This window comes from Pogona vitticeps, chromosome 2 (genome assembly GCF_051106095.1).
Source record: "Pogona vitticeps strain Pit_001003342236 chromosome 2, PviZW2.1, whole genome shotgun sequence".
NCBI classification, from domain to species: Eukaryota; Metazoa; Chordata; class Lepidosauria; order Squamata; family Agamidae; genus Pogona; species Pogona vitticeps.
Window position 1 is genome coordinate 201,179,728 of NC_135784.1, and position 26,798 is coordinate 201,206,525.

Consider the following 26,798-nt stretch of genomic DNA (forward strand, 5'->3'; position numbering starts at 1 on the left):
ATTTTTTAATTAAGTGTAACCCATCTAAACTATGTTACATTACCCATGACTTTCTGCTACTGTATAAAGCCATGAACCATCTAAATCTCACTAAATTAATTAATCTCACGTAAATGTTTACTGCAGAGCATAATAATATTTACCTTCTTGAAGACCTGGAACAAGTTTGTAAACAATGTCTTGCATTGTTCTGTCATGACTGGCAAAAAACAAAAAAAGATTGCAGGATAAGTGCCAGTACACCATCCCTTCCCTTAAGGTGTACATAAAAGGGTAGCTACAGAAGGAAAGATGGGTAAAGCAAGGCATGTAGTTATATACCACCCCATAGCACTTACAGCACTCTCTCGGCAGTTTACAATTTAATGACACATTGCCTGCACCCCTAGTGAGTTGGGTACTCAATTAACCAACCTAGGAAGAATGGAAGGCTGAGTGAACCTCAAGCAGGCTACCTGGGATAGAACCTGGGTTGTGAGAAAATTTTTGGCTGCAGTGCTGCAGTTTAACCACTGCACCACAAGGCTCCTTGTGTGTAGCTTCCTGTATCATATCTCATTGTGCAGACCAATCAAGTGATGAAACAGAAAATGGCATGTGAGTACTTCTAAATCAGCCTGTTTTTCATAAGTGCATGCCCATGAAATTTTTGAAATATTACCACTAAACACTGTACTTACCCAATATATTGTAGTGGATGGCTCTGATGTATAACTATCCTGCACGTGGGACAGGTATTATTTTCCTCCAAATACTTTACCAAGCAACTCCTGCAGACTGTACAAAAAAAATTTACAATTAAGATGACTCCACGAAAACAATGATATGCTTCTTGTCAGCTATACTGAAACTTTTTTATCATTTCCAAAAATGCTTTGCCAACTTGCCAAAGTTAAATGCAATATATGTATGCATTACATATTACAAGGACTCTTTCCATTCAACTTTCAGGTTTAGCAACTGCAGCAGTACCGACCCAATAAGCCATTATTGTCTAATAGATATTTTGTATCTTGTGGTACTTCTATTCCTTGTTAAAAGGCTTATTAATTCCCTCATACATTGTAGGAAGAATCGGAAGAAAATAATGCAGAAACTTAAGAAATGAAAGATATGTACTAGAGATGGGGGCTTCATATTTGTATATGAATAGGAATACAAAGCCGCCCTGATTATCTCCCACCTTGCTGGACCGCTTACCATGCAGCATGCATTGCAGGCGTCATTGTCACCGTGCCAATCACGGCAGTAGCTTGGCTGCCGCAGCCTCACCTCCCTGCTCACCCAGTCACTCTGTGGCTCAGCAGGGAGACTAGTCCTCCCACCCCCTTGCCAGAGTGGCTGGGCAAGCAGGGAGGCGGGGTTGTGGCAGCCAGGTTACTGCCAATATTGGCGTGGTGACACTGACACTGGTGATGTGCACTGCACAGTAAGCGGTCCAGCAGGGTCTGGCGGTAGGAGACCATCAGGGCGGCCACTTGTGCCGGGGCCCATCTCTATTTTGTACCAATTGTACATATCTCTCTCAGGCAGGAGTGCTCACTTTTCCCCATCCACCCATCCCCAACTTGACAAAAGTATACACTGAATATGTAAGCCTGTGGCCAAATATAGTACTCAACACATCTGAGGAAGCAGTTTGTAAAGGATAAAAGCTCACAGTGAAATAAATATTTCGTATCACAATGGTTCTGTTTTGATTGTTTGCTTTTGTGATACAGAATGGTAAGTTATTAAAAATTAGTTTTCTAAAGAACAGCAATATTTTCTGGCACTTAAAGTCACTTTGAGATCTCTTAACATAACAAAGAACATTCTAAACTATTTGTTGTTCATATCAGGCTATTCAAAATTTTAACCAATATTACTCTGACAGTCAATGCAATCCAATGAGAGACCATGATTTTATTAACATTTACCTGTACCCTCAGATCTGGTCTTAAATCAAAGACTGTTTCCTTCCACAGCACATGAGTTTAAAACTGTTTTGAAAGCTGTACAGTACTGACGCCTGGCCGCTGTAGTTAAACAATGCCATCCACATCTCATAATAAATGATGCACATTTTAGCAGAGAAAAGCCCAGGACAAAATGCAATCTAAGAAGTGTTTAATAGCACCTAGGATGACACACTCTGATTAAAATACTGTTGTGTAACATGAGCAAATTTGTTATTTTTGGTCTATTCCTCAATGATAAATAAAGAGTCCTGAAGAACTGCAGTGGGGTCTCTTTATTTATTGACCAGGAACAGAATGAAACTTACAAATGCCCTTGTTCCACAATAGGATTTTGACATTTGAGTCTTTAGGGAATAGACTAGGTAACAGGTGGACTGGAATGGAATTGGGTTGAATGAGGACTTCCTAATAAAAACTGATGCCAAAAACAGTGGGATGCAATGGACAAACATCAGAACAATATTTTAGACCTCAAACGTGAAAAAATTACTCTTTCTATAACTCCTTATTACCTCAAAACCCACCAGAACAGAACATAATGGCTGAGAACGGCAACTTCCGAGTATGATAATCAAACCTAATTCATGATATAATGCATGACTAGATAAAACAGATGCAGCCAGCCACAAATTATCCACAGGAACACAATTTCAGTACCTGTTTGGGGCAGAAAAAGCAATATTGCAAAAAAACAAAAAAAACAAACAAAAAAAAACAGTATAGAACAGTGACTTCTGAGTAGGTCAGCCCAAACAAATTCACCCTTCCCATTCAACTAGAGAAGACCAATTCAACCAGCCTCAAAATGTCCCCAGAAACCATATGCCAGTACTCTTGGGCAATAAATTTACATTGGGAAAAACAGCCTGGAACAGTGACTTCCAAGCACGGCAGCACAATGAAATTCATTTGTCCCATATGGCTATAGGCAACTATTGCAAACAGCCTCCAAATGCCCAAAGGAACAATGCCCCAGTACCCACTCCATTCAGAAAATCAATATTTGGGGAGGGGAACTGAGAACAGCAACTCTGGATTCCAACAGCCTAAATGCAATTCAACTGTCAGATCTAATGAGAAGGGACTTACCACAGCAAGTCCCAGCCCCAGCCACCACATTCTGGTCAGAAAATCCATACTGAACGAAATAGCCCAGAGCAGTGATATTTACATGTCACATCAGATGAGAAGGGAATGATGTAACAATGTACAAAACGTCATCAGGAAGCACATTCTAGTACCCACTACGAGGGAGGGGGGGAAAACCAAAATTATGCAGGACAGTCCAGACTGGTAGCTTCCAAGTAGGATAGCATTATAGTGGGGGAGGAGGGTAGACGGTAACCAGCCACAATATTGTTGTTACAGGAATCACATTCCAGGGACCGTTCTGAGTCAAATTTTTGAAAAGGCTACGAACAACAGCTTTCAAACTGGTGACAGCAACCGATTCAGCAGTCATATATGAATGGATGGGAGTAATACATCAAACCACTGACCTTCCACAAGAACCACAGCTCATACAATGAAAATGAGATTGCAGCTCTATGCTTTCTGCCAGCGTTCCCAGAACTATTGTTTTGACTTAGCCTGGAGAAGAGAGACTGAGAGAGAGTAAGCAGTTGTCCTGTACCTTCAAGCTGTTTAAGTTTTTTTTTTTAAATCTTCTGCGATGGGTGATTTTCATTAAGCTGCCCTACCCAGAAGTTGTTCTAGACTGATTCTTGCAATATGGATTTTCTGCCCAGAAGGAGTATTTGTTGTTCATGTGGCATTTGGGGCTGGTTACAACAACTCCCTCTAGTCAGATGAGACGGGTGAACATCCTTGGGCTGTCCTACTCAGAAGCCACTATTCTGAGCATTTTTCTCAAGATCAGTTTTTTGCTCAGAATGATTACTGGAACATTATTCCCAGAAGCATTTAGGGGCTGATTGCATTGGTCCCCTCTAGTCAGATGGGAAGGGTGAATTTCATTGGGCTACCCTACTTGGAAGTCAATAAAGAGTTCATGAAAGAGTCATATTTTTTAGGTTTGGTGTCTAAAATAATGTCCAAATGTTTGTCCATTGCATCCCAATGTTTCTGACATCAATTTTTATTAAGCAAAAAGGCCCTGAATCCTTTGGAGGAGTAAGGCAAGGCAAAAATATTGTAAAGAAATAAATACAAAATAAAAATAAAGAGTGCAAAAACGTTGTGGCGTCTTGAAGATGAAGTGGTATATTATGTTAGCTTTCCTGGACATGTACACTTCATCAGACCATTTTATACATTTTTATTAAGATGTCCCCATTCTGCCCTGTACCAGATTTGCCTAATCCACTTAGGTATGTATGTGGAAGGAGGTATGCAAACAAAGCAGAAATAAATGGCAAAAAAGTGCCCTCAACCAAACCCACATATCCAGTTTGCCATCTAGCTTTCCTAACATAGATAATAAGAGAAACACTGCCTGACAGCCTGTTGTTTAGCACAGTTAAGTCTCAATGAGAGTATGCTCTTTGAATCAATGGAGCTTGCAAGGGAGTTAGTGATACAGCACATTATTTGCAGTCAAATAAGTAATAGATTCAGGTTTAACCTGACCCTCTAGCCTGTCTTTCTCATAGAAAGTAGCATCCGATTTAGCCAATTGTTGGATATACTTGTAATCCAAATTTCTCTGTATGCACAATCTACACCTGTATGGCGTGGTATAGAAGTCTAGTATGTGGTTTGGGTAAGATGACAAGAGTTTGTATGGAAAGAATGTGTGTAATTTATGGCACATGATCTCTCAGAACACGTTTATGTTTCAAATTATGATTTTTCTTTTTAGAGATCAATCTACTGGAATTAGTCTTGCCAAAATCTCAAAGAAAAACTCACAGCTGATATAAAATAAAGCATAGCTTAATTATGTTACTTTCAGACTACAGTATTTCCTTTCATACTTACAGGTATGCAAGCATTCTGTTACAGTGGTAGCATCAATAAGGTAACCATTGCACAGACGGCAGGTGATATGGGCATTGATGTCCCAAAGCTTTATCTTTCTCGTCAGCATCTTTGGTGTCTGTAAGAAAAGCAGGGTAGGCAGTTTCTCCAAGTGTTCCTATAATTTAAAAGCTTTTCATTTGCAATCAACCTGCAGTATAGTAGAATATTTTTTTCTATCTAACAAGAACATAATTAATAGGGGAAACATGGTTTAAGAATAGGAAGAATGTGAAACAATTAAATGATATGCTCTAGCTTTAATTTGTTCCCATTCTGTGGAGTGCCCCTACACATGTGGCAAGGTGCCCACAATTTTTCTGGATTCTACTTCCATTGAAAATCCTTCTTGTGAAACAAGCATTTCCTGGGCAATATATGCCAGACACTGTTTTATTACTGCATTTGTTTTTATTGCAACTTTTTCTATATTTGTTTGTTCTAACCCACTATATACCATGCTAAAATATTCAATATGGGATGCTTATAAATTCAATTAACAAAGTAAATAAAGACAAGTTTAATCTTTTGTATTCTGGACTCAGTGCACTCTATATAATCAGGAAAACTAGTTCTTTGAAGCAGGTGATGAAATGAACAACATATACCACTGGTGATACATAGTTGAAAATGCTCTAGGACATTTTTCTATTATTATTCTATTATTATTATAGCTTCTTCCTAAAAATGTGTGGTTTCATAAAATGAATTAGTAACATAATAAATGAATGCAATACAGTACTAACTTTTCTTGGTGATTAGGCTTAGGAAGTCTATATTCATCTGATAAATACAAATGCACAGCTCTTTGGGTAAACTAGAATTAGTGGATGAAATCTAATGCTCCACTAATAGAACTTCCAAATTTTCTTTCTCTCCCACATCGTAGCAGTCCTTCTCATCTCCAAAAAGCCAGCTTCAGACGGTTTACCAACTCTCCAGAATAAGTTTTGAGGATGCACAGGCTGCTACTGCAGAAGAGAGGACCCTTCTATTTCCAAACAGAATCTGTTGTTTCAAGACCTTCCCAGTATGTTAACAGTTTCTTCATTTCCACAAACCCACCCGTCCCCGTCCCCGCCTTAAACAGGGTATGGTCTTGCCTCACATCTGCTGGTTTTTAGTTTTTTCTTTTAAGAACCAGGCCAGAAATATGGAGCTGAAAAACTGATTTCCCCAAGAGTCCATTCAATTCAATCAATAAAATGAAAGTGCGCAATACACTGATTTCCTATGAAATTATGCACAAACAAATGCAATGTCTATTCTAAAATTAAGAGAAATTTTTTAAGGAGTTGTGGCCCTTAAATTCACTCACACACTAAAAACATTGATCCTGGAAGTTAAGGCTTACTTTCTCTGCCTCATGTGAACACTATGTATTTTCTACAGTCTTTTATATTGTGTTACTTTATAATTTATTATCTGAATACATTAATATTTGTATGTGGTCTTTCAGTCCCAATCCCCTGCAGTTTGGAAGGGGATAAGTAACACTCAAGACGCTATGGGAGCAGTGCCTATCTAACCACCATATATCAGCCATGATTCCCCTGTATCTAAATCCAACCACACTGGTTCAGATAAAGGCTATCAGCACTCATTAACACAATAAAAAGGAGGGCACGCTGCTCAAAATATAATTAAAACATAACTGAACATAATATATCACTAAGTCCATTTTAAGACGTGGGAAGGTCTTTATTTCTACATTATAATCTTGGTATTCTTCCTCCAAGAATTACAGAATCTATATGTATTGCAATTTAAGTATATATTTATTCATTTTAATTAGGGATGTGCATTCTGATTTGGAAACATTCTGAATTCACCAAATAATGCCGTGTTTGGATAGTTCTGAATATATTCAAATCCAAATATGATAGTTCTGAATATATATAATAATAATCCCTAATGAGTCCTATGCACTCCTATAGATTAAAAAGCAAAAGATTAGGTCTCAGCTTGGCTAGAGGAAGAAGTGAAAGTGAAACCTATTTCTCAGGAATTCTGTAGTGATATCTTAAGGAAAGAAATATAAAGACAGTCTGGCACAAAGGACAGTGAGTGCAGGGTATTTTTTGTTTTGTTTTGTTTCAGATTCACTGCAACTCATATAGGCAAAATGACGAGGAAGGAAGCAGGGATGAGGCATTCTCCACTCATCCTGTTCATGACTCTGGGTTACAAAATGACTGGACATAGTTTAAGTCTGTAAGGAATTGTTTCATATTTTTCTCAGGTGAATAGCTGTCACATGCATTATTACCTATGAATTAAAGCAGTGTGTAACTTGGAAAAAATTGCCTTTGTGTTAATATGATTAGACAGATGAATCCTTTAAAAATAATTTTTCATCCTCATTCTTTGCGCTCGAGCTTGTGAATGCAAATTCAAGTTTTTATCTATATGCTTAGAATTCTCACCATGCCCATGCCTGCATTTTTGCATTCCCCAGGAGAAATCTGGGGATGTTCTAAATCAGCCACACTGAAAGATACCTAGATTTAGAATTAAAAATTCGGAGAAATCAAACTGAAAAAAAAATATTTTGTTATGAACATAGCCAACGTTCATAAATACTGGTCAGACCCAGACGCTGCTTTCTGCCAATGGAAAAGTTCCATCCAGTGAAGATTTCCGGTCCAGCAGAAGTATCCTACTGGCAGAATGGAGAGGAGGTAATTTTGACACTGCGAAACTGTTCTTAAGGGTTAGGAAACCCTCCAGAACAAAGCAAAAAAAAAAATGGTGCTGAGGGTGATCAAGTTAGTGCTGCGGAATAAGAATCCACGGAAATCAGCTCCAATTGTTTCTGCCAGGGCAAAGGTTTTGAGCAGAATTCCACTCCAACCCAAACTCAAGATTTTATGAAAGCAACTGAAATTTAACAAAATAAAATAAACCTATGACCTACACACATTTTAGGATTGTGAAAAACCACACTGGTGGAAAAGAAACATAGTATTAGATAATGAAAACAGGAGGGAATGCTTTTTTTAAACCATCTGACACGGCAGGTGTCAACAAATTAAGATGGTTTACAGTAAGAATTACTAAGACTTTTTTGGCTCCAAAATAACTGTAACTTATTTTTATTTTGCAACATATTAATTGGACTACAGCAAGGTATTCAAGAAATATGTGTCCTCAGAACTGTTTAAAGGTAAGTATTCATCAACTATATTTTCTCTCTCCAGCTATTCAATAGATAATTAAATAAAAGTAGCTCATACAAGTCAAACTAAGGAACCAAGTTTCTGAAATAAAAATATAATTTTTAACTAAAAATATAACTGAATAAATTGCTCTCTTTCCAAAGATTTCTGGTAGCATACGGTACTTGAGTCAACAGGAATACAAATACTTCATAGCCAATCAGGCTGCATCCATGGGCAGAGATTAAACCAGTCTTAAAAATAGTATTGGCCATCTAATATAAGTATATAAAAACAATTAGAAAAACATACCACAACAACAACAACAACAACAACAACGACAACAACGACAACAACGACAACAACGACAACGACAACAACAACAAAATACAGAGATCTGGCAATCAAAACATTTTGCTTATGGATGAAAGACACTTCAGTGGTTCCCCATAGTCACTGGGGCCTTGAGAACAATATCAAGAAATTTCACACAGTATTATAAGCAGTTGCAGATCTCAGAAATAACACCATCAGAGCTACAAAAACCAGCAATACAATGAACAGCATACATACTGCACCAATATTTAACAAGTTTTTGTTTAAAACTTGTATCTGTTATATAATAACAGTCAATGTTTTTATAATTTTGATTGAATGTGTCTGGTATTTGGGAATATTTTTGAATAATAAAATAAGCATTCTGAAATAATTATCAAGTTATGAAAATAACTTGAAAAGCTTGTGAAGCAGGCAATGAGTTATGTCTTTTCATGGCTTGTTTAACAAATTTAGCAGTCATATAGGATATATAGTAGTCTGTGCCAGAAATAACAGAAATAAAACTATACATGAAGGGGAGATGTTCTTGATCCTCATTATTAATGGTTTAAGATATTGATCCTTCAAACCTGCTTACAGAGAGTATTCTGTTAGAAATGCACCATGCCCTCCATTTTAGAGGTCCATATAATGTCCCTCAATCTCTTTCAACTGCAACAAGTTTAATTTAGTTAGGAGTTGTCTCAGCTCGTGTGAGCTAATAAGAGATAAATATGAGGCACCTTTCCAAAAGGCATGGAAAAGCCTTGGTATACCCTACTGGAGTGGCAGGTAGCTACAGATGCCATGGTAGTCTGGATATTCATATCATAATTTAAATAATATCTTCTTGGGCAGCCTCATATCCCCTCCTGTGGAGGGAGGCTGGGGAGTAACCCAGCTTTAATAGAATTGTGAATATCTTAGCAGCCCAAGAATCCCTTCCCATTTCTTCACAGGCCATTGAGATCAATGGTGAGGCCATATGATACACTATCCAGAGCCAGAACAGCACAGCTAAATTCTCAGCAAGAGTACCCATGGAGTAGCACAATGTCTCAGAGCAGACTGTGGCCATGGAAGTAGATCTTGGTACTCCTAATTTTCTGATTTAAAAATTTTTGGTCAGATTCCATTACTGTAATATTTGAAAAAGCCAACACTGGGGTTCCAAAGAGCATCTGAAGAAGCAATTTGTGTTTACACAATTGTATTAACAATAGGACCATTTTCCCACCTGGTCCAGAAGAAAAACAATAAATAGCATTAGTGGATACTTCAGCTGATGGACCTACAGATTCTAAGTGATCTGATCATGTTCCTGAATGTTTAAATGTTACTCCAAGGTATTTATATGAGTTGGTCTGTTCGAGAAGTTTTCTGTTCAGCTGCCATATGTATTTCTTTCTCCTCTCCCCAAAAAACTAAAATTTTGGTTTTGGTGTCATTTACCTGGAGATTTTCCTTGGCAAAATAAGCACCTAATGCTCTTAATAGTCTTTGCATGCCCACCTTGGCACAGGACAGGAGAACAGCATCATCCACATACAAAGTACTGATCTATTCCTGTCCTTTAAATAGGGTGGGGAAAACGTTGCAGTCAATGCATAGTATTATCTTGCTATGAAACATACCTCTTAAAACTGCATTTCTTTTCAGAGTCTGCCATCCAGAGACCTGAAAAACAATTAAAACAATTTGGAAGTTAAAACTACAAGTGTCAGAATGAGTATCAATTATCACAACAATTTAAGTAAACACCTCAGCACATTACGTGAGATGGGACTAACTTTTAAGAAGCATATAACCATCAGAGCCCATAGGAAGAAAATCTTGAGAGCTATGATAATGCAGCTACATTAACCAAAACCAACTGTAGGAGTCATTCTTATCTTCCAACACAGGATGACAGGACTGACAAACTTTTATAAACTTTATCTGTCAGCATAAAATTAAGTGAAGCTAATCATGCTCTCTTGCTGCTTAACATAGACCCTAGATCAGTAGTTCTTAACCTTTTCTCTACCACAGACCCCCTTTAAATATATTTTGTTGCAGCAGACCACCAAGACTTAAATCAAGATTTAAAACTCTAAAGTGCATCAAATATTTAAATTTCTCATGAAGGATCTTCAAATTTGGAGAGAAAGGAGAAATAAGTTAATCTAATGCACACACTCCGTTTACAACATTTTTATTGGAATGATTCTATACATTTATAACAACAACAGCAATTGTCTTTGATTCTTGCTGGAGAAACTGAAATTACAAGCACGAAATCAACAATTACAAAATCATTAATACGACACATTTATACAAAATATCACATGAAAATGAAAGCTAGAAAATGGCATAACTATAATTTGTACAAAACTGTTCCTGATTAAACACATGGGTGGGAAAAAAGGGAACATATTATATTCATATAATTAATGTGAAGACTGGTGATACATTTCACTTGCAAGGCTTGTCATGTCAGGCTTAATAGCTGAAACATGCATTCTAAAGTCTGATTCAACATTTTTCAAACAGTTTCTATACTTATTTTAAGATAAATGATAGCAGAGAATGATTTTTCGCACAAGTATGTTATTACGAAAGGCTTTCATAGTTTCATACTTTCATAGCACTCTTCGATAGTTCCAGAAAATCTGCTTGTAGGTGAGCCCAGAAATTTGGAAGGCACTGTTCCTTGAATCGCAGTTTCAAAGCACCAGCTGTGGATATTTCTATGAGTTTGTCTCCCTGTAATGCTGCGAGCCCCTCAAGTTCATACACATTAAATGAAAATGTATCTCTAATCCAGTTTTAGCTTGCATCAAGAACAGGAATTTAGTAACAGAAACTATGCTGCAAATATTCCAAATGTCATGTGATAAGTCATGTGTGCTCCTCACACAACTCTTCATCGGTGGAATCAAGAATTTTAGTTTGAAAATAGTTCTCATAGTTCCAGCTCAATAGCAACAATAACAGAATTCCAACATTTTTATCATTGCTTTGATCTTGTCTTCAACCTGAAAAACTGTAACTTTTGTTCCTTGAAGTTGAGCATATTTAAATGGGTGAAGATATATGACAGATATGCTAATCTGATTAACCAGGAAAAATCTGTACAGGCATACTTCGGTTTACAAAATTAATCCATTCTACGCGACGTTACATAATGTGGAAATTTCATACGCTAAAACTCCCAATTGCACTAGGAAAGGGGTGGCACTATAGGCGCAAGGTGCCCTGGGAAAACCCTTTCGTACTGCAGAGGGGGGAGGGGGGGGAAAGGAAACCGAGACATTATTTTCTATGGATTTTGGTTCGTAAACCAAAAACTACGTAAACCAAGGCGTTTGCAAACTGAGGTACCACTGTAGTGTGTACCAACAAGGAGATGAACAGTATGTCTTTGAAACCATTTCTCTCATGCTCATATCTAATGTAGCATAGTAAGGTTGTTTTGTTTATTATGTCTGTGCTTTCATCCAACTGCAGTACAAAGGAGAGGGGACATGCAAATTCTAATAACTGTTCCTTTATATTGGCCAACAAACAATCAATTTGCTTCTTAACTGTGTCATTTGACAAAGGTATTAAGAAAAGATCCTTGGCTTTCTCATTGATCAATGCAGAAACCATGATTTTTGAAGCAAGTAATACAAGTTCTTCAGCTATTGTGTGCAGTTTTCCAGTTTTTGCTATTAGTTGATAAACTTCAGATGAGGCCCTCGCTGCATTTTCATTATTACAACCAGTTCCAATAATTTTTTTAACCATTTTCTTATTTTCCCAAAGCTCATGCTCCTTACTTTTGAAAAAACTAATGTTATTTTTATGTTCACTATCAAGATGCCTTTGCAATTTTGATGGTTTCATGGCCTTGGTGGACAATATCTCATAACACAACACACACTGTAGTAGTTGCTTGTCTTTGGGACCTGCACACGTGAAGCTAATCGAGAGATATTCCCTGCTATAACAGCAACACTTTTTAAGATGCCTGGAGAAGTTTTATTTTCCTTTGAACAGGCACCCACATCAACATCATCAGTTTTTTATGTTTAAAATTCAGCCAGTGATCCATTCTAGGTAAAGGTTCCCCTTGACAAATGTCCAGTCGTGTCCGATTCTAGGGCACTGTGCTCATCCCCATTTCCAAGCTGTAGAGCCAGTGTTTGTCCAAAGACAGTTTCCGTGGTCATGTGGCCAGCGTGACTAGACACGGAACGCCGTTACCTTCCCACCGAGGTGGTACATATTTATCTACTTGCATTTTTAGATGCCTTCGAACTGCTAGATTGGCAGGAGCTGGGACAAGCGATGGGAGCTCACTCCATCACGTGGATTCAGTCTTACGACTGTTCTATCCTTGCAGCACAGAGTCTTCTGCAGTTTAACCTGCAGCAGCACAACATCCCTGATCCATTCTAAGGCTCATCCAAAATGTATTGTTATGAAATTCATTGCGATAATATCAAAAAGTCACTTTACCCAACAATAACCAAACAGTTTTGATAGCAGAAACCGAAGAAGAAACACGATCATGGTCTTTCCAAACACTCAGAGACACTGACTGACTCCGACTCTCTCTTCCTGTGGCTTCTGTCTATGCAGTGGGAAGAAATGTCACATGCTATCTCTCAGCCACTCAGCATCATTCACTTGCATGTTCTCACCATGTGCAGAAATATCAAGCAGTTATTTGCTATCAAATAGTTATTTTCATAACCAATGTTTACTTTTGTTTGTTTTTAATGGAGGTGGTAGGTTAGAAACGCTACATTTTACACAAAAAGGAAGGAAAATTAACATTTTATTCTAATTTTCCTTTTTTATTTCTTGCTCTCATTAATAAATTAATTCTATTTGAACTGCAAAAGGTCATGACATTTCTTCAAGTCTTTGCCAATTCCCTGTGAGGACGCTGTAGTGCCCCCCCCCGGGGGGGGGTGTTACAGACCACAGGTTAAGAAGAGCAGCCATAGATAAAATATCTCTTAGGACCCATATAATTCAATTAATTGCCACATTCATATGATCCCATGAATCCAGTTTGCTGCCCATATCATGTTAGTAACCCATCTTGCAAGGTTTCGGCCCACTGACATTGCTTTATACTGTGAATAATGAATAATGAATAGGAGCTGTTTACCTTTGAAGTTCTTGACATGTGAGATAAAAGCATGATATGGACACTGTTTTTTACTGGGGACTCCTATAAGTATTGCATGCACTTTGCCACTGAACTCCAGCCCTTCTATATCTATAATAGCTCTGCCACAAGTTCCATGAATAAGTTCCAAATCCCTACCATTTTTACAGACACAGTCACATGCTATTTCTGTTTTCTAACCAAGAGATTAAAAAGCATACATTCAAAAGATACACAGCACTTAAAAAAAAAAAAGACCCAGTTTTCAGGACACATGTTTCCTAGGCTGGTGCAAACTATCGTTCTTGATTCATCTGCTTTTATGGCAAAAACAGATTATTTGCATAAGATGTATAAAGTAACCCCAAATTATGCTATTTAACTTATAAGGGGAACAACTACTGTATTGCATTTACAGTTTATAGTCCAAACTTTTATAGTTTACATTTACTTTTACATTATATTTACAGTTTAGAGTCTAAACACCAAATACCAGCTGGTGGCCCTTCAGAATAATTTCAGACTTTCTAATAAAAATTAGCACTCTTGAATGTATATTATTGATTAAGAGGAAACATGGTATTACAGATGCCTTTAGACCAGTGTTTCCCGAAGTGGAAGTTATGATCCCAAAGGGGTTTGCAATGTATTTTTTGGGGGGTTGTGGGTCACCTTATATGTATTGCAGTCCTTGTTAAGTAATTTCTTCCTTGATCTTTAAGAGAAAGACACTCCTATTAAAGTTAGTGTGTATGGGTATGTATGAGAAGCAGGAAGAAAGAAGCCTCTACTTTCTGAAAAGAGATGACTTTACCCAATTAAAATGCATTTTATGCAAACAGGCTAAGAAAGGCGAAAAAGCCCATTGCAGCTCTTCAAAATTTGCACTGTGAGAGAGGGAGAAGGTGTGTGCACATACATGCATGCAGGAGGATGAAAATGTTTGCTACTGTTTTCTGAGTACTCTTAAGTATTTCACACTATCTGGCTAAATCTTCCAAAGGATTATTTGCCAAAATCACTACCAGTTAAGCTACAGTTCTTCTAGAAGAAAATCAGTTCTTTGTTACAACTAACTCCTGGACAGATAACTTTACATTCTGGTTAATGTTATTCACCAGTTAAATATAAAAGTTTTAAAACATTTTAGCTAAACAGACAACTACAAGTGATAAATTAGAGATCGCTCATTCAAACACTCATTATTACATAATCATGTGCCATTTCTTTCACCTTCTTCCCAGCTTCATTTAGTGAACAGATGGTGTCAAGGGAATGAATCAGAGCTGTCTAGTTAATGAAGCTGTGTGTAGAAGTCCAACCTCATTTGCAGCAAAACCTGCAAAGCTGACACACACAATAAGAGGGGAGAAGGATGCACTAGTCAAGTCCATTCCTGCCTCCTCTGTAGACTTCTCTGTCATATCATGCAAGTCACTGAACTTAATTTGGCTGGGTACCTCAATTTAAATCTGTTGTTTCTTGGGTGGAAAAAAGAAAAACCTCATCTGTGAGCCCCGTCAGCCAAAGCAGCTTCGGCAGGAATTACCCCTTCCATCTTTGATTCCACAGAAGACACCATAAAGGTTTGAACAATAACAATAAAATGGGGACAGGGGAAACCTATAAAGCACAAGGAGCTCCTTTAGAGATAGTTCCCTTTATTTCCTGTAAGTGTCCTTTAGATCAGCTATTCTCAGTCCTTCTTTGGTCACAGGGTTTTTTAGGAACTCTTCTCAGGTTCAAAGGCTCCCTATCAAAGAAGGACATACACAAACAGATGAGTAGAACATTTTTTTTCAATCTGTGGCCCTTTTCGAATATGCTAGGGCTAACCAGGAGGCCACATGAACCCTTATTAAGAATGACTGCTTTAGAGTTCAAACATCCCCATTATTGCCACCAACTCAGTCTCCTTCCCTCCCTTCTCAACAGGTTGAATCCTGATGTCCATCCCCTCAACATCTGCAATAGGGAGGGCCTATAAGCCCATACCAAAGACAGTGATGGCAGTCCTAGTTCTGACTGGCAGGTCACTGTTGCTCAGCAGGGCATTATCTTTAGGCTTTTTCAGGACTGGGGCCATGCCGGAACCGTGCAACTTTAGGTGCACGCAGGATCGGCCCCATCTCTCTGGGGAGAACTGCTCTAAAGATTGCAGGACTGGGCCCTTTCCCTGCAGTTGTTGCCCAGCTCCTCAGGAGTGCCGCCTATGGAAGCAGAGGGCTGGACTATGTAAAACCAGGTCTTCCCCAAGGGGAGAAAATCAGCAAAATTAATTTTAAAAAGCCTGGAAGATCTATTGAAGATAGACCAAGCGCAAAAGATCTAGTGGAGATAAATCAGATGCACAAAATGGTTTCAGAGGGCATGAAAGATGGCAGAATGCTTAGAGAGACAGAAACAAAAAGTGAAAAAAGAGAAATAAGAGAGGGAATTACTTAGAAAGACGAAAAAGGGAAAAATAGGAAAGGGGCCCTTAATGTTGAAAAACATGTATGTATTTAACTTCGAGAATTGTAAAGGAGCATATCCTTTATATTAAAAAGGAGAATTAAATTGAAATAAGGGAGCTCTAACCAGGGTAAAGATGTAATATGGTGGGTTATCTTTTTAGGTAAATTAAACTAGATATAAGGTTGGGGCATGGATCTGGAACTATTTTTATTAAGAATATTATTAGAAGATCTTGAGAATATTGTACACTATGAAAGTAATACTATGATAGTAGCCATATTATATACTAAAATACGTACATGAATGGTTTGAATGTTTGAAAGATGTCTGGAATTTGGGGGGACAGCTGGGAAGACACTGAGGTGTAAAAATCAAATAATTGTAAGCAAATCATGTAACACGATGTTTGACAAGCACAAATCAAATGTAGAGTAGAAAACTAATAAAATATTTTTAAAAAACAGGTCTTCCCCACAGACCTTTGCGTCAGCAATGAAGGTTTTGGGCTATGCTGTGGTATTGTTCCTGCCTTGCCTGGTGATTCCTGCCCTGCCTGCCTGGTTGTTCCTGCCTTGCAAGCCAGCCTCCCTGTTCCTGCCTTGCCTGGTGATTCCTGCCTTGCCTGGCTGGTGGTTCTTGCCTTGCCTCTCCTTGCATCCCTGGACCCTGCTGTCTTGATACGGTTCCTCCTGGCTTTGACCCCTGGACTGTCTGACCATGATTTGCATCATCCTTCCACCCGGCTGCTGTTTGGACTCAAAACCCCAGCTGGTAGTTGGTTGGTCTCTGCTTGGGCTGTGGGGTCGGTTCTACCTTGTTCCTGTGGTCTTGCTCTGGATTGGGTCCTGGTGCCTCTTCTGCTGAGGTCTGACAGGTTTTTTTTCTTTTTCTTCCACCATTTATTTATTTATTTATTTATTTATTTATTTATTTATTTATTTATTTATTTATTTATTTATTTATTTATTTATTTATTTATTTATTTATTTAGTTTGTTTGTTTGTTTGTTTGATTGATTGATTGATTGATTGATTGATTGATTGATTGATACCCCGCCCATCTGGTCTAAAAGACCACTCTAGGCAGCTAGACTGAGTTGTAGCTAGTTCACCAGTTCCGCCTGCCTGCTGCTGATGTCTCCACTCCTGGCATTCCCAACTGGTCTTGGGAAGAGGTTTAGGATGCAAGTGTCTCTCAGCTTCTTCCCAGAGGACTTGGCTGAACAATACACTCACCCCAAGGGTCTTATTTGTACACATACTCCCAGTCACCTGGTGGTTCTGGTTCTTCTGGGGGTTCTACCCCCCCACTGGATAGCCTTCCTAAGGTTATTCTAAGACATCTCACTCCACCTCTTCTATTTTGTCTGCAGCACATTCTCTCATCTGCCCTGCTTGTTCTCTGCCTCCCTCCTTCTCCTAGTCTTCCTTTCCCACCTCCAGAGCTCCCAGGGGCATTCTCCTTCCTTTGGGTCTTTTTTCAAATATAACCTCCCCAGAGATGTCGGAGGGGGTTCTAGAAGCCCAGTCCTCAGTTTATTGGGTACTCACTCAGCCCAGAGTGCATCACTCTGGTCTACTGTGGAAATTCTCTCAGCTGATGGGAAAGGAGAGACAGCCCACCCACTGGGGCCCTGGTGGCAGTACCTTCCTCCTGTAAAATAAATCAGGAATGATGGCAAATGATTTCAACAGTTTTACTTCTTAAGATGTTTTACACAGCTCAAAGCATAGTGGAAAGTCAATTTTATTCATTCATTTCGTTCATATCCTGCCTTTCTTTCAATGCAGGGATTCAAGATGGCTTACAAAATTATTAAAAGACAAGACACAATTTTAAAAGTCAGTTATCTAATATTAAAATGCTATTAAATAAATTGCCCAGGATTCTCTTGTGTTGCACAATCATGTAAGAGCAATTAATTACACAAATTGTGATAGGCATCTTGCTGGCTCTCTATTACACCCTGGTCCTCCCCTGGTTGTGCAGCTGATCACATGACCAGGAACACGATTGACATCTTACAAACCATGAAAACTACTTGTGTCATCAGCCTTTCACCTGCAGATTTTTGGAACAGGATTCTGACCACAATGATATTATGACCACTAACTGGAAACAAGTTGGAACACTTCAAAAACATACCAGAGAACAGGGGGGAAAGGCAGCATTCCCTATTAACATCTCCTTTCTGAACAGCCCATTCAGCTGTCAAAAGCTTGCCTCAAGACAAACTACTCTGCTATGGGGTTAGCCTCCAATGGTGGAAAAGGAAATTCCACAGCATGAGAGCAGCCACTGAAAAGACACTTTCTCATGTCCCCATCAGATATGCCTGTGAGGGCAGTCGGACAGAAAGCAGGATCATCCCCAAAGAACTTAATTTTTGCCAAAACAATGTAATGTCTTGATTCTTCAAAAATTGAATGCTTGTCTTTTTGGATGGAAACAGGCATGTACATAGTATAGTAGCATTATGGCAAAGGCTATATTGGCTTAAATTTCACTGATAATTAATTACAAAATAAGATCAACGTTCTTAGGGAAACCATTGAAAGTTTAACAGTGAGAGAGAAAACATCTGGACTTCTGTTCTGCCTCAGCCATTTCCCATTAGGGAAGATGTAGTCAGCCTGGCAAAAAGAGAACCAATGATACAAGAAGAAACGTGGAGTCCATAAGATGTAAGGATGTGTCAGAGAACATACTGTTTCCTTAAGGACCAGATGAACTGCATCCCGTGGTAAAGAAAAATCTGGTAGATTTAGATGGGCAAAGTGAGGCTGTGTGGCTGTATAGGCTCCCCTGTGGGGCTTCTGCACACCGCAGCCTTCTCCTAACCTCTTCTTAATCCAGTAAGAAAAGTTAATTGCAACTCCTGGGAACCTCCCTGAATGGCAAATTCACCTTTCAAATAGGTCATGCCCCGTCTTTAACACCCTTCCCTGAAAAACGTTTTCAGAAAAGGAAATGGACTTCTAGCCATGTCCAGTTTTGGGGTTAGTTAGATAATGTACAGTCTAGAAGGTCTAGAAACTGGCCCTCATATCCAACAAAGCTGTCCACCTCAGCTGTAAACGTATTAAAGCCCATCACCTCCAGTCTTCAAGAATACCTTCAGAATGCATGATATACTCGGACAATTTCCTGGTTCAAAGTAGAAACAGGTTGAAGACTTTGCCAATGGAGGGTAAATAGCATTCTCTAGAAGGGGTACCAAAAGTAGAACTAAGCCTTCCAAAAAGATCTACGCTTCCCAGGAAGCATCGGGGCTGCTTCCTAGTTTTTCAAAGTAGAAATAGGCCAAGCAAGGCAGCAGGATGGATTTGATTTAAAACAAGCTGGATTTAAATCATGATTTTAATCACTAGTCAGTAAAACTCAATTTAAATCATCGTTTTAAAATGAAAATACTTATTCTTGCCAGTAGTTATAATCTTTAATATCTGCAACCTGATGAAGATTTTATATTTAGAGTAATAACCTGCCAAATTAGTAAAACAGATATATCAGAACTGATTTTAGTTTAATAGGTTAATTACTCATATTTGGAAAACAACTTAAATTGTTTTATGTAACTAAAACAACAACATTATTGTATTCGCTTAAACATCCATGTTTATTAACTGAAATTGCTAAACAAAATATATTTTAAAAAAGCAAACTATCTTCCAAAGAATCTCCAAACCTAGCATTTAAGATACAGTAGGAAGCCCTCTATCTGTAGAATCAGAATCCGCTGATTCACTTATCCACTGCCTGAAAATACTAAATCCCGCCCCCCCCAAAATACGTATTTATATGTATTTCCAGGGTGTATTTACCAGAACTGGCCACTAGAGGGAGACCAGAGAGCACACAATATACAGTGGTGCCTCGCATAGCGACATTAAGCCATGCAGAAAAAATCGCTGCTAAGCAATTTTGTCGCTATGCGATTTTAAAAAGTCTATAGAAACACATTAAAACCTGTTTAGTGCATTCCTATGGGCTTAAAACTGACCTTAAAGCGAAGATCCTCCATATGGCGGCCATTTTCGCTGCCTCTTAAGCAAGGAATCGGTGCAAAAACACAGCGGGCAGCCATTTTTTTACCCGGTGGCCATTTTGGAACCGCCGATCAGCTGTTTAAAAATCATCGCTTTGCGATGATCGGTAAGCAAAACAGGGAACCGATATCCCATCCCTATACAGTAACTTGATTTTAGTAAAGTATCTGATAAGGTTTCACAGTAAACACATCTGTTGATGAGACACTGAAATGCAAGTTAGCTGATGCTATAATTAATGGGGTCTTCAGCTAGCTGAGTCACCATACTCAACAAGCATTAATTAGTGGCTCAATATCTTCTATGAAACATGGTCTTGAGTGGGCTTTGTCTTCGTTAATGTACTGTTCAATATTTTTATAAATGGCCTAAATGAAGATATAGAGGGGTTGATTGCTACACTGTCCAGCAGCATGAAGCTCAGACACATAACACAACAGGACCAAGAGCTAAATGGACCTCACGGGCTTGAATACTAGGACAAGAAAATATTTGAGAGAGATAAAAGTATAATAAATTTTTAAACAAATTTAGAAATCAGGGACACACTTAGGTTGGGTGATGCCTGACCTGGCAACAACAAGTGTAAAACGGACATAGGGGTTTTGATACATCACAAGTTGAATATGAGCCAGCCCTATGTTGCTGCAGCTAAGATAGATAATGGGCCTCATTAAGGTGGCATTAACAAAGCAGAAGGCCAAGGTTACAGAAAGAAAACATTCCACTCTATTCTACATTAGTCAGGTCACATCTGGAGTTGCTTATCTAGTTCTTGTTGGCTCATTTTAAGGAGGACATTGACAAGTTAGAGGGCATTGTGAAAAAAAACAACATGAACTATGAAGGATGGAAACTGACTCCTATGAGGAAAGATTGTAAGCACTGCTTATGTACTTGCTGGAGAAAAGAAGGATTAGAAAGAACACAATAGCAGCCTCCAATATCTAAAAGGCTGGCATGGAGAAGACCGAACAGACTGTTAGTCCAGGGAAAACAATTAGAACCAATGCTTGGAAACTTCAGGGAAGCAAACTTAGGAGAACCCTGGTAACAAAAGGAACTCTTCAGCAATAGAAGAAACTGCCTTGGGAGGACATGGGTTCTCCTTTAGTGGAATATATAAAGAGAGACTTAATGGCCATCTGTTAAAGCTTTTAGGTGCATCTTGCATTGCAAACACCATATTTAACAGCAGTTTAACACAGAAGACATGGGGCCCACATTCTATCTATTTTCTGCTCCTATCTCCAGGTCACATGCACTCATTACACTTACTGTTGTTCCATACTGTCAATTCAGAACCAATTTATAGTGACCCTAGTAGAGCTTTCCAGGTGTGTGAGATATTTACCACTTCTACACCTGTAGTGAGCTTCCATGGCTGAGCAGGGATTCAAACCCTGGCCTCCTGAGTCCTACTCTGTCACTCTACTACACCACATCTACCCATCCATTTCTGCAAACTCTCAGAAACCTAACTGTTAGACAACAAGCCAAGACTGATGCATAAACTGTTGTTGCTGAATTAAGTGTTGGAGGACTGCTTCTATTTTTTATTGCTATTTTAGCAATTTAATAAAGAAACAGAGAGAGAGAGAGAGAGAGAGAGAGAGAGAGTCTTGGAAGACTCCTAGGTTGTGCAAAAGCTACCAGAGGCACACATGGCCATACTTACCCACTGTACTAGAATGTCTCCAGACTCCCTTTTTACAATGAAGATTTTGAGATTTAAATGAGACATTTAAGATGCTGAAGACAATCATATGCAAAGCATTCCACATGGTTCAGCATCTTGCACAAAGTGTTCTGACTCCATGCATTCACATGTCAGCACAACTACAATACTTCCCACAACTAGAAGCCAGCATGCAGACTAAGAGCCTTTAAAGAGAGAAGCCAAACTACATGAAACGATAAGTGCTTTTTATGCAACCATCATGCATGAAGCATACTTTCTGGCAAAGCAGCAATTAGGCCAAATTCTGCCGTAACTAACTTTGTTGGCTAGCATGGAGATATCTTTAATCGGCAATTTGCTCCCCATAATTAAAGGAACCTTTAAATGGCAATTTTAGGCTTGAAGAGAATGGCATGCTTTACCAATGCATTTTAATGAAGCTGATAAAAACAGAAAGACATGGACAGAATTCTAAACTCAACAGCAGAATCAGAATCCCTTACTTAACTGCTATAATAGGAAGGGTTAAAGTTAGGACAAAGTAGCCATGCATATACAGTAGACAAGGTATGTACTTGCCTTTTGCGGCTACTTATTGTAGGCCTGGTGTACTCCCCGGGAAAGCCTGAGGGCACAGATCGCAGTGGCGGGGGACCCCCAGGAGGTCTCCAATGGCAGCAGAGAAGCCCTAGGAGTTTCCCTGCTGCCATCAGAGATCTCCCGGGGGTCCCCCACCGCCGTGACTGGAGGCAGTGGTCAGCTGGCTGGGTGCTTGGCCGCTTGCCCCCAGCTGCGGCGAAGGCAGTGGAGCACCGGGAGGCTTCAGACTGGTAATCCTTTTCAAAAAACTTGTTCTGGGTGCGTTTTGGAGAGTGGATTTAGACTGGGGGAGTTATGTTTCTGTGGGGTTTTGTGTGTGTGTGTTTTTACAGTCCCAGCACGGGACTTGTTCTGTTTATTTTTATTTTTATTTTGGTAATTTTTTTCAAATGCTGGAACGGATTAATTCTGTTCCCATGCATCTCTATAGAAAATGGTACTTCGACTTACAAACTTTTCGACGTACGAACACCGTTCCAAAATGGATTAAGTTCGTAAGTCGAGGTACCACTGTATAACGCTTGATCTGTGACACCAAAGGAAATGTGAGGTTATAGTCTACATGCAGCTGGGATTAGTGAACTCACTAGAATAAGCAGACTCCAACATTCCAACAATGTGAGTTCTAAACTGAACAGAACAGTGATTCTATCACCAGTTGTACAAAAATCAGAGTGGTTTAGCTGCCGCAACTGTTCTCAACTTATTGGATCTGTTCATCAAGTGCATGTAACTTCACAGCTATAGAGTAACTGATTTATATGCAGAAGTCTCCTGCCCTCTCCAGTTGAAAACATCTCAGGGAGCAATCCAACAAGCAGAACAGAAATCAGAGCAGACAGCATGAGATGAGATGGACCACTGGTTTAAGTTAACGAAGGCAATACCCACATGTCGTTCTTTCATATCCTCAGTGAAAAGAGCCATCAAATTCATGGATAGACCATGAAAAGTTTACTTATGAAATCCAAAATAGTGAAAAACTCACCTCTGGTGCAAAAATAGTTAATGATTGATGACCTTGTTTTTAAAAGCTGGTCAAACTCTTAAGATAACTATTAGCCTAGGATTACTGCCAACATTTGCCCACAATGTGGCACGTTTTGTTTTGTTTCATTTTGTTTGGCATGAGTACCACACTAGCTCTTTGCTAACCTGCTCCTCTGAGTCGCAATGTGTTATTCCATACTTGAAGTACGATGATTCCTGCAAGATATCATTTCCTTTAGAATAACCTGTAAGCTTGGCATTATTGCTATAACCAAGGATAACCTACTTTCCAAGCAGCTATCTCAGGGAGATTGCTACTCTGAGTAGTAATTCATAAATATAAACACATTGTCAAAAGTAAAGGTGGGAGAGACAGAAATAAAAAAACTCTGGCACTTAAAAGATTAACAGATTTATTTTAGTGTCAGCTTTTGCAGGATGCAGCCAAAAAAGCAGGTCAAATAAGAATATTCCATACTCATACTGTGTAACATGAAGTGCAAAGGACATATGAATTAGAAGAGAAACAGGAAGAGAATAACCAAAACAACAAGAACTCCATGTGCATCCACTTTGATTTCAGCCAAAGCAAATTAAAACTATAGTTGAGTTGGAAGTTGGGGAATCAGGAAGAATCAAAGTTCACTGGGGACTTTGTGATATTCAGATCTACTTTTGCACTGGGGCAGTTCTGCTACAGCCCAGGTGTACCAATATGTTACATATAAGACAATTAGAAGCAGACATATTTGGTGTCATCTGATGCATCATGGTTTGCTGTTAAAAGCTTCCACTATATTTGCAAAATGAGCTTTAAATACCCTGTATTACCTGAAAAGTAATACCTCAGAACATTCAGCCTGGAAACCTGAGAGCAACATCTCACAGAAATCATCCCTTTGCAGCATTATGTAACCCTTTTACAGACAGGTCTTTTACAATTAGTCTACTACTGTTCCCTCTTGCAAGCCACTAAGTCAAGGATAAGGAACCTTTCTGATTCAGTTCCTGGCATCTCTTCTGAGGGCTCTGCCTCCCATCAGCTGAGACATTTACTTGCAAGGGCGGTTGCAGAGTGTGTGCCTGTATCTGTTCTCTCCCACCCACCTCCCGCCCCTGCACAAGGTTCTGCCATGCAATCTCCTACGCTGCTTGCATTCCAGGAAGTGCAACAGTCTGAAAGGCTGCATCAGAAAGTACTTCCCTACAATGATTCTTCCTCCCATTGCTCCATCTTTCCTCATCCTACACACATCCCTATTACTGCCACTATCTGTACTGTTTTCCCCAGTTCTCATACTGAAGAGAGAAGGGTTCTTTAAAAAGAAACAACCTTGACACTTTTTAAAAGGGCAGTCTCAGTAGCTTGGCATTAGCAATAAAGGAGATAATGATTCAAGGTAAGAAGAAAAACTATTTGGGGTGATCTCTGAATAAGTATCCATTTGCAGCAAGGCCAATTTATGGAACAAAACTGATGGAAATGGAATTGAACAGCAACACAATATCACATCCATTCCAAACCCCTTTTCTAACGTTCAACAACTTCGATTTCATTTTTTAAATAAAAACATTTTTTTTTCTTACACTCAGATCTAAAAGACAGCCCATGCTTCACATTTAGGTAAGCTTTAAATAAAAACCTCTTTCCTCTGGGCCTGGAGTACAGACATCAACATTGTGGCAGCCTCCAAAATGTTACAATCAAGCATTGCAACTGTTCATGTAAAGGAAATCATGAGTTACAAGCAACACAAACCTATAATGAATGATGTATCAAAATGTATGTATCAAAGGAACCTGTGTATGAAAAAGCACTGTTGTAGTGATGTAATAAGATTTTCCAGTTACTGTACTTTTAAATGCTAATTTTAAGGATATTTGGGGACATTTTTTCAGGCATTTTTTAAAATGTTATGCCATTCTCTTATTAATCTAAACATTTGCCTCTTTCCATCAAAAAACATAATGGGAAATGCAACATTTTTGCATTCTATCAAGTGACAACAAACTACAAGTATTTGTTTTAAATACCGTGGCTGAAATCCTGCTGTACAGCTCCATGTATGAAATGGAAATGATGTAATCAGCAGCAGCAAATCACCTGTGATTTAAAGGCTTCCTTTGGTGATTTCAGCTGGCCAGATAAGATCAGCGGTTTAGGCATCTGGCTGTGGAGCCAGAGGTTGTGAGTTCAATTTCCCACTGTGCCTCCTGTGTGTAGAGCCAGCTTGTGTGGCCTTGGGCAAGCTGCAATGCCCCAGGGTACTCCACAAATAGTAAGCCACTTCTGAGTATTCTCTACCTGGAAAACCCTGTAAAAGGGCTGTGATAAGCCAGAATTGACTTAATGGCACATGATGATGACAATGATTATTTGATTTCAGGGTATATGTGACTCACACACAATGTGGTGAAGACACACGCATCCCAAAATATGCAACAGAAGCCTGATGGCATCACTCCCATTGTGCATATTCAGCCTATGAGTAAAACGAATTATCTCAAAAAAAAAAAAAAAAAAACAGCTTTCAAAACTCTGCACATACTACCTTATTGGTACTATAACCTCTCTCCTTCCTTTTATATCCACCTTTACAGTCAACTTGAAAGTGTAAGCACCTTGGGGTGCTTGTTCACCTATCATCTTTAAAAAGATATCTACATCTATAGCACAATTAGAACTATTCTTTTTTAATTAATATAAAATAATATTTTCAAATATGCACTTCTATTGTAACCGATATTACTAAGAATAGATTATATGAAAAAGTTTGTATAAAGAACAGAAGCAGAAAACACAGTTTCATCTGTATCTCAAAAATGTTTCACATTCTACAACACCTGTTCTTTTTCTACTAAATCAGTTCCATTTACCAATATAACAAGGAGTTTGAGCTTCTATGGACAGAAAAGTATTTCTCAAAAATGCCAATTGACTCTGTACTGGGACAGGCATAAACTTACACTAATTTTCCACCTGAAACCAATCAGATTTCAAGGTGCTTTGCCTTGGCTGGACCATGTTTCAAGTTGGTAACATAAATTACTGTACATTTCTGCAAATGCTATGCAACGGAATCACTCATATTTGACTTTAAGGACCACTCATTTTTCAAAACACCAAACTATTTGAATCTTTCAGAAGAAAAATCCTCAGTCCAGTATCAATTTATAACATTCCAGTTTAGAGTTACATTTCAGGATTTCAGCACAGATTTGCCAGCTAAACCAAAGAACTCAGCCAAGACAATTATTTTATACATGTGCACACATTTCTAAAGCTAACTTCCCCTAGGCAGAATTTTGAGTCTGAAATCCAGAAACTTAGCCTGCTGACAGTTTTTTATTGTTTTTATGCTGAATTCAGCAGCAACATATTTTCAATTAGTACGCAATGGGTTACTACATAGTCGGGCATGACATACACATACACGAACAGTTTGCTGAAACTAGGTC

The 26,798-nt window shown here is 38.7% G+C and overlaps 1 protein-coding gene across 2 annotated transcripts in view; it reads right to left on the bottom strand.

Moving 5' to 3' along the window:
• The window catches only part of PCGF3 (polycomb group ring finger 3), a 70,009-nt gene that overhangs the window by 14,569 nt on the left and 28,642 nt on the right, over nt 1-26,798 (bottom strand). For both annotated transcript variants that reach the window (XM_072991929.2, XM_072991928.2), the window contains exons 2-5: nt 10,051-10,093; nt 4,902-5,019; nt 681-777; nt 144-199 (exon numbers count right to left, since the gene is read on the bottom strand). In XM_072991929.2, the coding sequence (XP_072848030.1) occupies nt 144-199; nt 681-777; nt 4,902-5,010 (262 nt within the window). In that variant the 5' untranslated portion in view covers nt 5,011-5,019; nt 10,051-10,093. The remainder of the gene's footprint in view (nt 1-143; nt 200-680; nt 778-4,901; nt 5,020-10,050; nt 10,094-26,798) is intronic.